The sequence below is a fragment of the Phascolarctos cinereus genome, unplaced genomic scaffold, assembly GCF_003287225.1.
Source record: "Phascolarctos cinereus isolate Bilbo 61053 unplaced genomic scaffold, phaCin_HiC Scaffold_2;HRSCAF=192, whole genome shotgun sequence".
In the NCBI taxonomy this organism is placed as follows: domain Eukaryota; kingdom Metazoa; phylum Chordata; class Mammalia; order Diprotodontia; family Phascolarctidae; genus Phascolarctos; species Phascolarctos cinereus.
In genome coordinates, this window is record NW_027555625.1 from 61,158,981 (window position 1) to 61,172,862 (window position 13,882).

General features: G+C 44.8%; 1 protein-coding gene across 1 annotated transcript; it reads right to left on the minus strand.

Annotated features, from left to right (window-relative positions):
• Positions 1–5,017: 5,017 nt before the first annotated feature.
• THAP11 (THAP domain containing 11) lies at positions 5,018–6,918 on the minus strand. The gene has a single exon (XM_020989313.2). It carries the CDS (start codon positions 6,826–6,828, stop codon positions 5,947–5,949), a length of 882 nt encoding a protein of 293 aa, XP_020844972.1. The 5' UTR covers positions 6,829–6,918; the 3' UTR covers positions 5,018–5,946.
• Positions 6,919–13,882: the final 6,964 nt, after the last annotated feature.

The window sequence follows — 13,882 nt, forward strand, 5'->3', positions numbered from 1 at the left end:
CCTATATATCTGAAATCCACTAACAAGTTCTGTAGTCAAACCCCTCCTGGAATCAGGTTCAGTGCTAGAGAGTTGTGTTTTTGGTTTTGTTTTTGGAAAAACATTAGGAAACTAGAAAGAACATAAAGGAGGGTGGCCTACATGGAGAATGGCTTTGAGATTATGCTGTGATGAGGGATTGAAGAAGAGAAAGACTGGATGAGAAGGTGGGGGCAGATACCATTTCCTCTCCTAAAATTTTATCTTATGCAGAAGAAAGCTTAGACTTAGTCTGTATGGCTCCTAAAGGGAGAACAAGAAGCAAAAACCGGAAGTTCCAGAGGCAGACTTCCCTATAAACACACACTTTCTAACAATTAGGGCTCCTTAGAACATAATCTGCTCTCTTGGGAAACGGAGGAAGGAAAAGGGAATAAGCATTTACATAGCACCTACTACATACTAGGCACCATGCTAAGGACTCTCTTTTACAAATATTATCTCACTGGGTCCTTACACAAACCCTGGAAACTGAGGTTAAGTGACTTGCCCAAGACCACACAGCTAGTGTATAAAGCCAGATTTGAATTCAGGTCTTCCTGACACCTGGCTCTATCCACTGTGTCACCTAGCTGCCTGGCAACTGATGAGTATTACTGAGATCTCTAGGCCAGCATTTGTTAACCTGGGATCCATACAGAGATTTCAGGAAGTCCATGAACTTATGTAGGGGGAAAACACTGAATCTATTTTCACTAATCTCTAAATGAAATTCAGCATTTCTTTCAATTATGATTTTAAAAAGTTATTTAGAGAAAGGGTCCATAGACTTCACCAGACTGCCAAAGGGACCCATCACACACAAAAAAATAAAGAATCCCTGCATTAGGAGAATGAAATAATAATTTGTGCTCCTATGTGAGTTAGGGTAGTTTGCAAATTGGAAATAAGTGAAGTCAGATGGTCACCACTTCCTAAAAAGCAAATAGGGACTTTTTCACTTTTGTAAACTAGTGTAACCAAACAGATTTAAGGAGTTTCCCTACAATCCAAACTAGGGGAGAAAATGAACATACAGATACCCAAAGGCAAGGACTAACACCAACTCATGAATAATGCTAGTTCTTTGTAAAAAGAATTCCCCATCTCAGTAAGTCAGAAAGAATGCAAAGGACAGCCTTCTTACTCGAGATAATAGGTAAAGCAGAGAACTTCTCCCATTTCCCCTCTGAGAATCAGTAATTTTTAGTGCTAGAAGGTATCTCAGAGATAATTTGATCTAAATTCCTAATGTTGGGGGAAGCTAGGTGGTGCAATGGATAGAGCACCAGCCCTGAAGTCAGGAGGACCTGAGTTCAAATCCGACCTCAGACCAAACACTTGACACTTACTAGCTGTGTGACCCTGGGCAAGTCACTTAATCCCAATTGCCTTAAAAAAAAATTCCTAATGTTACATACAATAGCACACATTCATAAATCACTTCAAATTTCACAAATGTTTTCCCCACAACTCTGTGAGGTAAATACAGTAATTCAAGTGTTATTACAGGTGATATTACAAGCTCAGAGGGAAGAGAGGATTTGCTCAAGGTCACTAAAGGCAGAGCAGAAACCAGAAAAACCCCAGATCTCCCTATTCTGAGCCCAGCATGCTTTCTACTTTACCTGCCTCCTACTTTCCCTTGGTAATATCAATGTCCACACAAGCTAGGTCTTGAGGTTATAGCTATATTAAGGTAACAGCTGTGGTGTTAATCTCCTTCCCTTGGTTCAAAGGAACAAGGAGTGGTCTTATCCAGTTTTCCAGTGAAGCCTGGGTGTAGGAGAGATGGCCAATCAAATCCCATCAGGGATACGTACATAAGGAAATGACCGGGAGAAGGAAGACCTTGTTTAAACTGGATGAGAATCTCCTACTCCTTTCCATCACCCATACAATTCTTTCCTCTCCAAATATGAGGACAGGATGACATCAGAGAGCTCAGGATTCTGTGGCACTAGACAGTTGGCTACTAGTAGTCCTTGGGTCCTGACCTCAGTTTTCTTCCCTCTACCACTCAGAGAAAAGGGCTGTTGGCAAAGGCAAAGCTAACAAGAAAAGAAGTGGGCAAGGACATCCATCGGTCTGTAGAGTCCGCAGAGGCTCAATCAGTTATTCCCTGCGCACTTCTCCCCTTCAGGAAGATGGGGTGCCAAGGCTTTTCACAGTCACAGAATATCAGAATTGGAAGGTACCTTGGAACATGAATATTGGAATAAAGAATGTTAGATTTGAAAAGAACTAGAAGGCAAGGCAGTATTTTTACTGCAAAGAGCTAGATCTGGAGCAAGAGTAGATGACGTGTTGTGATTTGCTTCTGCTCATTTTCTCTGGCTCAACCTGACCCACCATGAGGAGCTACTGAGGGCAAAATAGCACCCAAAGTCATCTTTAGAGCAGAAGCATCTCAAGGGCCTAGACAAAGCCAGTAGCAAAAGGAACCATAAAACCAGTCAAAGGAGCAGAGGCAGAAGACAGGCTTGTAATAGTTAGACACCCAGTTTGAACAGAAAACACCAGCAGCTCTTCCTACTTATCCATGGGGGTAGGAATGAGAAGTTGAGAGGTGGAGCCTCACAACCCACAGCAGAACAGAATAAAATGTGTCAAACAAGAGGATCAGTTCCCTTTGTCCACCTCCTACCCTGACTCCTTTCCCTCACCTCCCCCTCTATTACTCACCACAAAAAGGTAAAGGCCAACTAGTCTTAGAATAGATGGGAAGGTCCCACTGTGAGACTGATCCAGAAGATGAAGCCAAAGCCCCACAACATGAGCGGAAGGCAGTGCTTGCCACCTTTTAAGATGCAGAAAGGACCTCCAAGGTCTGCTCTGCTCCACGTCCCGGGCACACAATTACCCAGATTCTGCTTAGAGACCTCTAATGTTCTCTCCAGCCTGGGATCCCAAAGGAAAAGACAGACCTATAATGCGGAATGGGGCACAAACGTTTTGTTGTTTAAAATGAAAAAAATATACATTCAAAAACCAAAATGCTGGAATTCAGCCCATCAAAGGGCAAGAAGATCCCAAATTATCTTGCACTCTTCTTCCACTGAGTCACTGCTTGGCTATGTGGATAAATGATCCATAAACAGGTTTCCCAACTAGAACTGAAAGAGCTAAGATGATGAAAGGGCAGCAGGGAAACAAAAAGAGCCTAAGATGAGGTTTCAGAGTAGCTGCCACAGCTCAAGAGTCCTTTACGCAGGTTTCCATTCCATCCCTCACTGCTCCACCCAGTATTCCAAGTACCAAAGGCTGGACTCATTCTACAGGACACAATTAAAGAGCTGGAAGAGGCCTTGGAGGTCATCTACCCCATCCCCCTCATTTTAGGTGAGGAAACTTGAGACCAAAAGAGGAGAACCCATTTGCCCTAGGTCACATAGGTAGCAAGGAACAGAGATAGGATTCAAAACTAGGTCCTCCACAACAAAGGTATCAAACACAAAATGGTGCAGCAGGAACCAGATTAAAATGTAATTGGGAAATACTTAACAAAATAACATTAACATGTGGTTTTCTAAGTAAGGCTATAGTCTGCAGAAATCCTTCTGTACAGTTTAGTGGCCTTGTTTCTATTTGGGTTTGACTGCCCTGCTCTACAGTACACTGCCTGGATTAGAACCCCACTTATTTCTCTCCCAATCCAGTGCTTTTCTCACTACACCTGACACCATGCCCTTCATTCTACAGAGGTCAACATTTATATTTCAAGAGTCAAAATAACTAGAGTCCAAAACAAAAGGGATTTAACCCTCACCTAACTGTGACTTTCACAGGATCTCTTTCTCTTTTTAAAATTAGAAATGAGGGAAAGCATTCTTGGTTTCCTGTAAGTTTTTGCTTACCAACAACAAAGATATGAGACTTGGGACTCACATTCAGAATGACTTACTCCTAAGGGCTACCTCAGATTTGGCAAGGATCAAAGGGGATAAAAGGATGTGATAATATTTTGGAAAGACTGAGTTTTATAGAAATGCAAGGAATTTCTGAAAGCGAAAAGGCCTTGATTTGAACATTCCCTGCAATCTTGTCTGGGAGGCATGAAATGCAAGCATTAACCCATTTAATGGAAAAGAAAAATGACCTGATCACACATTTAGTGTCAGAGCTGAATTTGTACTGGATTTGCATTTAGAAGAACTGGATTTCACTCTCAGACAGGGAAAGAACTACAGCCAAGATCAGGACCACCAACCTGCCTGTCATAAAGGGCTGGAAGAAAGTACACAACCATTTTAGACTGGCTCTGCTGCCCAGCAGTTTCTCATTGAACAGAGAGCCAAAAACTCAATTCAAAGCCCTTTCAGATCTAGGCCTACAAGTCTTCAGCCTTGGCTTCATTTGATCTTTCCAGTGGACTCCAGGCTCTTCTCTGCTATAGAAGTACAAAGAGAGATTGTTTGAACAGCCCATAAATCTGTTAAGGGCTCAGTTTAGTGTATCCTTAGAGTATACCTCCTCACAAAAGACTCTGATGAATAAGCAAAGCCAGGAGTTTTGAGGATAAGCCACATTTAGGACCACAACTAGTAAAAGAAGTCACAACCCTGACAACTGATTAGCTGGTTATGTCACCTCCTAAGAACTCATATTTCTATAGCACTTCATGGTTTACAAACCACTTTCTTCACAACTTTGTGCAAATATTGCTAAACTGAGGTTCAAAGGGGAAGTAACTTGCACATAGCCACAAACCTAGTGTTAGGGCTGAAGTTTTTAACCCAAGACTGGCTGACTTCAAGTCCAGTGCTGTTTGCTCTATGGCAAGCATCCTTTCCTTCCTAACTTTTATCAAGATGCTTTTCCCTCTCCCTGGTGGAGCTCTGGTCTCAAATCCCCCAAGATCTAATAGGAATTTGGTTCCCAAAACCACCAACCCTCCCACTAGACCTTTGGCATCTATAGGAAATATTTAGGACTCTACTTTAGGGACTTTTGTGGACAGACTCATCTCTCTTTGAAAATAAGAACCCCCAAACCCAAATAAAAACCTTACATTTTAATTTGCTTTGCCAAACAGGACACAGTGAAAACTTTAGTCTAATTGTACAGAAAATATAATTATTTGTAACCAGTAGCAAACATATCACCAGGATGGTTTTTTTTTGGTTTGTTTTAAAAAAAAAAACCCAAGTCCCTGGCAAATTGGGTCTACCTCTGAAAGGTTGCCCAGTTCCCCCTCAAAGACAAACTGCCAGACAACAGAGAGAGGACATCCTGCTCACACCACCCAGGAAAAACTTAGTAGATCTGACTCCAGTTCATCACATCCCCCTATTGGAATCACAGTCCAAAACTGGGATAGGAAAAGGAAAAGCTGAAGGGTGGAGGGACAGGGGAAGGGGCAATAAGCATTAGATGCTTCTTGGGACCTGGGTCCCAATTCTGCCTTTATCATTACACAGAAAGGGACTGACTGTCTCTGATCAACTCCAAGATCTAACTGCCCGCATATGGTTCCCTGGAGCCTGCCTCCCCACCCATAACCCCAAGGATGAGTTCCAAATTGTGATCACTTTAAATCCCATGGTCATAAAAAGAGTTCCAAACAAAAACTGCGAACAAGTCCTAATCATACCAGCTGGCATGACAAATGCACAAAACTGAGGGGGCCCCAGCTACCCCAGGCCCCTGCCTCAAGAAGGTGTTTGGGCTAAGTACAGTAATGTCAGAGTCCGAGAATAAGAGGCAACAAGTGAGGGTGCCTGGGCTCGTTCGGTGTGCAGTCAAGGATGGTGGATGCCAGGCCAGGAGTCCAACTGCAGAGGAAGGGGGAGAGGGTGGGGTACCATCCAGGAGTCCAACTGTGTCAATGGCAGGGGCTACCCCCTACCCCCACCCCAGGCAGAGCTGGCGGGCAGGTGGTAACTCAGGAGTCCAGTACAGGGGGCAGGCAGGACACAGGAACCTTCCTCACATCCCATGCTTCTTGCGGATAACAGCCATGGCCAGCAGCCGGTCCTTCTCTCGGAGCTCCTCCCGAAGCTTGGCCTCTGTGAGCCGTAGGTGGCGGATGCTGCCTTTCATCTCCTTCATCTTAACCTCCATCAGGGCCAGGATATCGCGCTGCTCATTCAGCTTCCGCAGCAGCTCTTCCTCCGTGGTGCCTGAGGACAGCGAATAGGAGTGGTCCGAGCCCGTGTCGGGGAAGCCCTCCTCGCCCACGACCACCAGCCTGGGCCCCGAGGCAGCCGCGGGCACCGCGGGGACGCCGAGCTCTGGGGCGGCGGCCCCCTCCGCCGAGGCGAACTCCACCTGCACAGTCAGGTCGATGGGCTTCACGTCATCCCCGGCCGGGGGCTGCGGGGGCGCGGCGGCGGCGGCGGGGCCGCCCTCCACGGCCGCCTGCAGGGTGAGCAGCACGGCGGCCGAGGCGGACACCAGGGACGCCTGCGACGGGGCCGGAAGTGCGGCCGGCGGCTGCTGCTGGGGCTGGGGCGGCTGCTGCTGCAGCTGCTGCTGCTGTTGCTGCTGCTGCCTCCGTCGGGCGGCTGCCCCCGCCGCCCCGGCGCCGCCGGGCCGCCGAGCCTTGCGCTCGTTGACGCCGCGCAGCGGGAAGATGGTGGGGACGCGCACCGTGTAGGTCTTGCGGCCGCCCTGGAAGTGGACGCTGCACAGGCGGTGGCCGGCCGTGGGCTGGAAGGTAGAGAAGCAGCCGCTGACGCCGGCCCGGGACACGTTCTTGAGCCACTGGCGCCGCAGCTCCGCGTCCTTGGGGAAGGTGTAGAAGTGCAGCGCCTTGTCCCGGTGCGAGTTGTTGTAGCAGCCCGGCACGCAGCACGTGAAGCCCGGCATCGCGGCGGCCCCGGCCCGCCGACGGCCCCGGCCTCGGGCCTCGGCCGCCGCCGGACCGCTCGGAACCGAAAAGCTCGGAGGGCCTCGGCCGAGACCCCGGCCTCCGGCTCCGCCTCGGGGCCCGGCCTCACGCCCGGGCCTCGGGACCCCGGGACACCCACCGACGGGCGAGGCCTCGGCGCCCTACCGGACCCCCTACGCCCCCCACCGGCCGGGCGTCGGCGTCCCGCCCCGCCCCGAGCGGAGACGGGCGAGGCTAAGCCTCGCTCTCTCGCTCTCCCAGGGACGCTCCCCGACGGCCCCCGCGCCGTCCACCCGCCCACTGGCAGCCCCCGCAACCACCAGAGCCTGTCAGTCAGGCAGTCAGTCCCGGGGCCGAGAAGAAGAAGCGCCCGGGAAGTCGGACTACGCCCCCCACAATGCACCGCGCTGCACGCTTCCGCCGTTGGCCGCACTGCTTCCGGGTCAAGGCTGGAGGTAAGGTCAGAATGATTCGGCGCTCGTCCAGGAAAAACCATGCGCGTAGTGTTCTACCGGGGCGACGCTCTAGCTCTGGCGGGCGGAACAAGACATGTTTCTGGATGAACGAACTTAGAATTCCGCGCGGACCACCATGCTCCATTCGGAGAACTGCCTTTCCCATGATGCACAGCTTCCCGCGCACCCGCCCTCCCACTGCGGGGCAGGGGACTACAACTCTCGGCGTACAGTGCGCGCGGCTGCGGCCCCGCCTCTACCCTGGGGAGCGCATCCCTTAGTCAACAAGCCCACGCCTCGAGGTGGCGGGCCAGCTCCCCGCCGGGGGCTGGGCGGGAATGATTACCCGACCCCAGCCCGCCCCCTCTTCTGTAGGGCTTACAAACCATCCTGGGCAAAGTGAGGCCCAGAGGGAAGAGGCGACTCGCAGTCATCCACCCAACGAGCAACAAGCATTTATTAAGCTCCTGCTGTGTGCCAGGCACGGCAAGTTAGGGGTGGAGCCCAGGTGTTGGACCCTCCACCGGGTTCTGCCTTGTGGTCCAGGGCCAGCGCACCGCCCCTCCCCCACCTCCCTTGTCCGCATCCTTTTCTTCTCCATTTCCTGCCCTTTCACATCCTTCTCCGCCCCACCCCCACCCCAGCTGTGGCTCCCCGAAGCCTTCGGGCTATATCCTCAGCCTCCCACTCCCCTTTACCTTTCACTTTGATAATTTCTGGAAACCTCAATTAAGAGTCTGACTGGAGTGAGAGCCTTAGGCTAGGTCCACGTGATAAGACGCAGGAATTTAGCTAAATCCCCATCCTTGCCCTAATGAAGCCTGCAGTCTAGTAAACACAAAGAGATGATTATAATACATGATGATACAAGGTAACAATTTGAGAGGGGGCAAGGGGAAATGCGGCTTGAAGTCCAAAGGTCAAAGGTTATGCCACTGGTTCTGCCTCACATAGGTATGGTCAGACACAAAAGTTTACATAAATCATAGTCCTTGCCCAAATGGAGATTAAAGTCTATTTGAACACAAAGATAACTGCAATACAAGACAAGATTCCCGAGGAGCAGGACCAGGTGCTGCTTGAGGTCCAAAAGCCGAAAGTCATAATACTGGGTTGAATATACTTTCCGTCCTCTTCTCTGCTCACCTATAGGGGACAAGTTACGTAGCCTAGTTCTTTGAGTACCGTGGGAGGTTTGATTCTGGATTTTAAAAACTGTAAGAGATCTTGGATTGATTTTAATTGGTGTAATGCAATATTGACAACCAGCTAAAATGGGCCGTGAAGAAGGAGTCAGAAGAATGGAGAAAGTTAAAGACATTCTGGATGAGTAAAAGATATTCATCCAATTCTCTGTGATCTGTGGTCTTCATTCATTTAGTTGGATTTTTTTTTAACTGTAAGGAACTGCTCCTAGCACTACCAGGCTGGGACACTTGATCCTCTTCTCCACTAAAGGATCCCCCTCTCCTTTGAATTCCAGCATGCAATCAGTACAGGTTTCATTTCGGGGGGAACCTAGCCTCTAATGAAAGATTTAGGCTCCTATTTTTATTTATTTCGTTAAATATTTCTCAGTTACATGTAAAAAAATTTAATGCTCTTTTTTTAAATTTTGAGTTCCAAATTCTCTTCTTCCATACCCTCTCCCACCCCTTGAGAAGGCAAGCAATATATCAATTATACATGTGAAGTCATGGAAAACATTTCCATATTAGACATGTTGCAAAAGAAAATACACACACACAAGAAACCCAAGAAAAATAAAGTTAAAAATATGCCTAAATCTGCACTCAGTTCATCACTTCTCTCTCTGAAGATGGATGGCATTTTTAATCATGGCTCTTTGGAACTGTCTTGGATCAATCATTGTCTTGATCAGAGGCTCTTTCCCTTTTTTTTAATTAATTAAGTTTTAGGTTTCAACATTCACTTTTTAAAAATTTTTAATTGATTTATTTTGAAATGTCAACAATCACTTCCATAAGCTTTTGAGTTTTAAATTTTTCTTCCCCTCCCTTTCCACCTCCCTCCCCAAGACAGCACAGCAATCTAATATAGGCTATACATATACATTACTATTAAACATTTTCACAAAGGTGATATTGTAAGGAAGAATTAGAACTAATAGGAGAAAGCACCAGAAAGAGGAAACAAAACACAACAGAAGAAAAAAAATAGCAAATAGTATGCTTTGATCTGCATTCAAACTCCATAGTTCTTTCTTTGGATGTGGATAGCATTTTCCATCATGAGGCCTTTGGAGATGTCTTAGATCCTTGCATTGCTAAGAAGGGCTAAGTCTATCAAAGTTAGTCATTGTACAAGGTGGCTGTTACTGTGTACAACTTTCTCCTGGTTCTGTTCATTTCACTCAGCATCAGACCATACAAGTCTTTCTAGGTTTTTCTGAAGTCAGCCTGTTCATCATTTCTTATAGCACAACAGTATTCTGTTACATTCATATACCACTACTTATTCAGCCATTCCCCAATTGATGGGCATCCTCTCAATTTCCAGTTCTTTGCCACCACAAAAAGAGCAGCGATGAATATTTTTGTACTTGTGGCTCCATTTCCCATTTGTATGATCCCTTTGAGATAAAGCCCTAGAAGTGGAATTTCTGGGTCAAAGGGTATGCACATTTTTATAGCCCTTTGGGCATAGTTCCAAATTGCTGTCCAAAATGGTTGGATGGTTTCACAACTCCACTAACAATGCATTAGTGTTTCAATTCTCCCGCATCTTCTTCAACATTTATCATTTTCATGTTTTGTTATCAACATTCACTTTTATAAGATTTTGAGTTCTTAAATTTCCCCTTTCCCTCCTCTCCTTCCTTCCCCAGACAGTATGCAATCTGATATGGGCTATACATATACAATCATATTAAATGTATTTCCACATTAGTCACGTTGTGAAAGAAGAATAAGAACAAAAAGGAAAAACCACAAGAAAGAAAAAAAAAGAGAGAAAATAGTATGCTTTGATCTACATTCAGATTTTATGGTTCCTTCTCTAGATGTGGATAGCATTTTCCATCATGAGTCTTTTGAAATTGACTTAGACTGAAGAGGCTATATCAGCTTGCACAAAGTTTTGGGGAGAGGTGAGAAGAGGGAAGGGAAGAAAACTTAAAACTCAAAATGTTATAGAAGTGAATGTTAAAAACTAAAAATAAATTAATTATTTTAAAAAAAGGTTGTCTTAAATCATTGCATTGCTGAGAAGAGTTAAGTCTATCAGAAAGTTAGTCATCAAACAATGTTACTGTTACTGTGTACAATGTTCTCCTGGTTCTGCTCATTTCATTCAGCATAAATTCATGTAAGTCTTTCCAGGTTTTTATGAAGTCAGCCTGCTCATCGTTTCTTATGGCACAATAGTATTCCATTACATTCATATACCACAGGCATTCCTCAATTGATGGGCACCCTCTCAATTTCCAATTCTTTGCCACTACAAAAAAAGCTGCTATAAATATTTTTGTACATATGGGCCCTTTTCCCATTTTTGTGATCTCTTTGGGATATAGACCTAGTAGTGGTATTGCTGGATGAAAGGGTATACACAGTTTTATAGCCCTTTGGTCATAGTTCCAAATTGCTCTCCAGAATAGTTAGATCAGTGCACAACTCCAACAATGCATTAGTGTTCCAGTTTTCCCATTACTTCAGCATTTATCATTTTCCTGTTTTGTCATGTTAGAGGCTCTCCTTTTTAAAAACTTTTTTTTCCTATTAACAAAACTTTTTTCCCTTCTTCCCAATTAAAAAAGAAAAATAAATATCTTGTAACAAATATGTATAGTCAAGCAAAACAAATTGTCACATTGACTATATTTTAAAATGTATGCCTCATTCTGCATGTTCAGTTCATCACCTTTCATTCAGGAGGTGAATAGCAATGGTTTCTCACTGATCCTCTCTAGTCAGAGTTGGTCATTGCATTGATTATAGGACTCAAGTCTTTCAAAGTTATTTGCCTTATAATGTCATAGATTGTATAAATTTTTCTGGTTCTGCTCACTCCCCTGTGGATCACTTTGCACAAGTCTTCACAAGTGTCTCTGGAATGGCTTCTTTCATAATTTTTCCAACAATGGTATGGTTAGGCTTTTCCTCATGCTGTTAATCCAGACAAAACTTGCTTAAGGTTTAGGATTTGGCTCCTATTTAGGGAGCAGAAAAAGTACTCCATTTACAATGTATATCAGATATGGGACAGGTATTTCTTTCAAAACACATAACTGGAATCAGGAAGGGAAGCTTCATAGGCCCTGATTACACATTAATTAAACCAACAATCATTTATCACTTGTTTCACATTAATTAAATCAACAATAATTTCTTGTTTAATATGTGTCAGTAATATGATTGTTATCTAAATAGTTGCAAAGTGGAGATCTAGATAGCACAGATTCTTCAAAGATACAGACACAAAACAAAATAAGATTTAAACATAGTACCTGAAATCAAAAAGCTTATAGACTGACGAGTTCTGGAATGATTCTCTGAAAATTTTTAATATGGTGAGTCACAAAGCATGCCTCATAAGTTTATCATGAAAATGGTTTTCACAGAGGCAGAAGATTGTGTAGCCATAAGAAACAGGAAGCAGAGTGTGTGCCTGGTTTGGTCTTAGCCCCTTAAGATTTAGAGAAGAATCTAATACAGTTTTAGAAGAATCTTGATGAATCCAGTAGAGTTGTTGGGACCACCTCTGTCAGCCCTTCCAGAAGAGACTCCTTCAAGTTAAGTATTTTTTCCCCAAGTGTTTGTTTAGATTCTAAACCCAAATTTAAGGCCAATTCCTACAACACAAATTGCTTTTCTCTACCCCACCCCACCCCACCCCACAATTCCTTTGCACTGTGGGAACTACACATCACATCTCATGCATGCAACTTTCTTAATTTTCCACCCTTACAAAATCTCCCTTTCCCCCAATTAGTACTTTGTACCTCCCAAATAAAAGATTCTGTGGGGACTGTAAGAAAAATGAAGAATCTCATAGATACCACCTTCAGGGTGATTTCACTGGTCCCAAAAGTTGCTGCTGCTGCAGCTACTAGAACCACAGAAACAAACAATGTTTGTTAAATGGCTCTTGGAGATCATCTGCTCCCACTGGTCAGAGAGGTGAAGGGATCTACCTGTCCAGTGTCACTCAGCTAACTAAAACCCTGGTGGTCCCCAGACTCCTTCTCTAGCACACAATAGCCTGGCCCCTGAGCCAACTTTCTCCTCTGAAGAGAATCAAATACATTGGAGGGCTAGAAACTGTTTAATCAGTTAATTAACATTCAAACATAACTCTCAGAAGCCCCCTGGACAGCTTACCTCAAGGACTTTCACTTCAGAATTTGCTGAATTCTTCTCAAAGGGGCTAGACGGTAAGTTACAGTGAAAAGCTGTTCCAAGAGGTCTTGGATTCAAACTGTGCCTCTGATACTACCTGTGTGACCTTAGAACCTCTTGGGTCTCACTTTCTTCAACTGCAAAAAGAGGAGGGTTTAACTAAATGGCATCTGAAGTTCCAGTTGAAGTCTTACTCAGATCATTCTTACCTGATTAATCCATTTAGTTGTCCTGGTTCCTGGGTTATCCTTCCCTCCATCTAAATATCCTCTTAGTTGCCAAGGCATCACCCTAATTTAAGACCTCATTACCTCTGGCCTGGACTATTGTAATTGTCTCCTAATTGCACTTTTCAGGCTGTCCCTAAAACATTCCATTCTTCCACCTGATGCCAAAATAATCTTCCTAACATACAACTCTGACCATATCACTTCCCGGTTCAAAAACCTCAAGGTCTCCCTACTACCTTGAAGATAAGATATGAACTCTTCAGCTTGGCATTTAAAGCCTTTCACAATTTGCTTCCAACTTAATGTGGAAAGCAGACAAATGCTCTCTGGCTCCTTTTCAAAAGAATTAAGAAAATATTTTAAAATGATAAATTTTATATATTTAAATTATAAACTTTATAAGTGGTTAAGAATGAAAGCTAAGGTCCCTGACAATGGATTAAGGTATGTCAATGGAAAATATCTCAGTCTAATTAAAATCCATTGCCTAGCCCCATACCCTGAAAGGAATAGGGCAATGAGGAAAATAGGTGGTCCACAGTAAATAAAGTTCTGGGCCTGGAATCAGAAAGACCTTTGTTTGAACACTGCCTCAGTCACCTACTAGATGTGTGATCCTGGGCAAGTCTCAGGCTTAGTTTCCTCATCTGTAAAATGTATAAAAATAGCAGCTACTTCACAGAGTTGCTGTAAGGATCAGCAGATATAATGTATGTAAATTGCTTTGTGTCTAACCCCAATTTAAAAATAGAGTGTTCTAAGAAAGAGACAAACAAAATTAGGGTGCATGTGCCCATGTTTTAATTTCTCTCAAGCTGGCTTGACATACATTGCATGGGAGTTACTGTTCAGAACTAGCCCCCAAAGGGAGTCCAGAACTGGCTCAATTTGGGATTTGGGAGTACAGGGTTATATACCTTTTCAACAGGGGCTGATTTCAACCCACCATCATTCCAGACCACTCCCAGCCTTGGTCTGTCTAGGCAG

Excerpts from the sequence above, each read along its gene's own strand:
- THAP11 (XM_020989313.2), bottom strand. The coding sequence starts at position 6,828 with ATGCCGGGCTTCACGTGCTGCGTGCCGGGCTGCTACAACAACTCGCAC.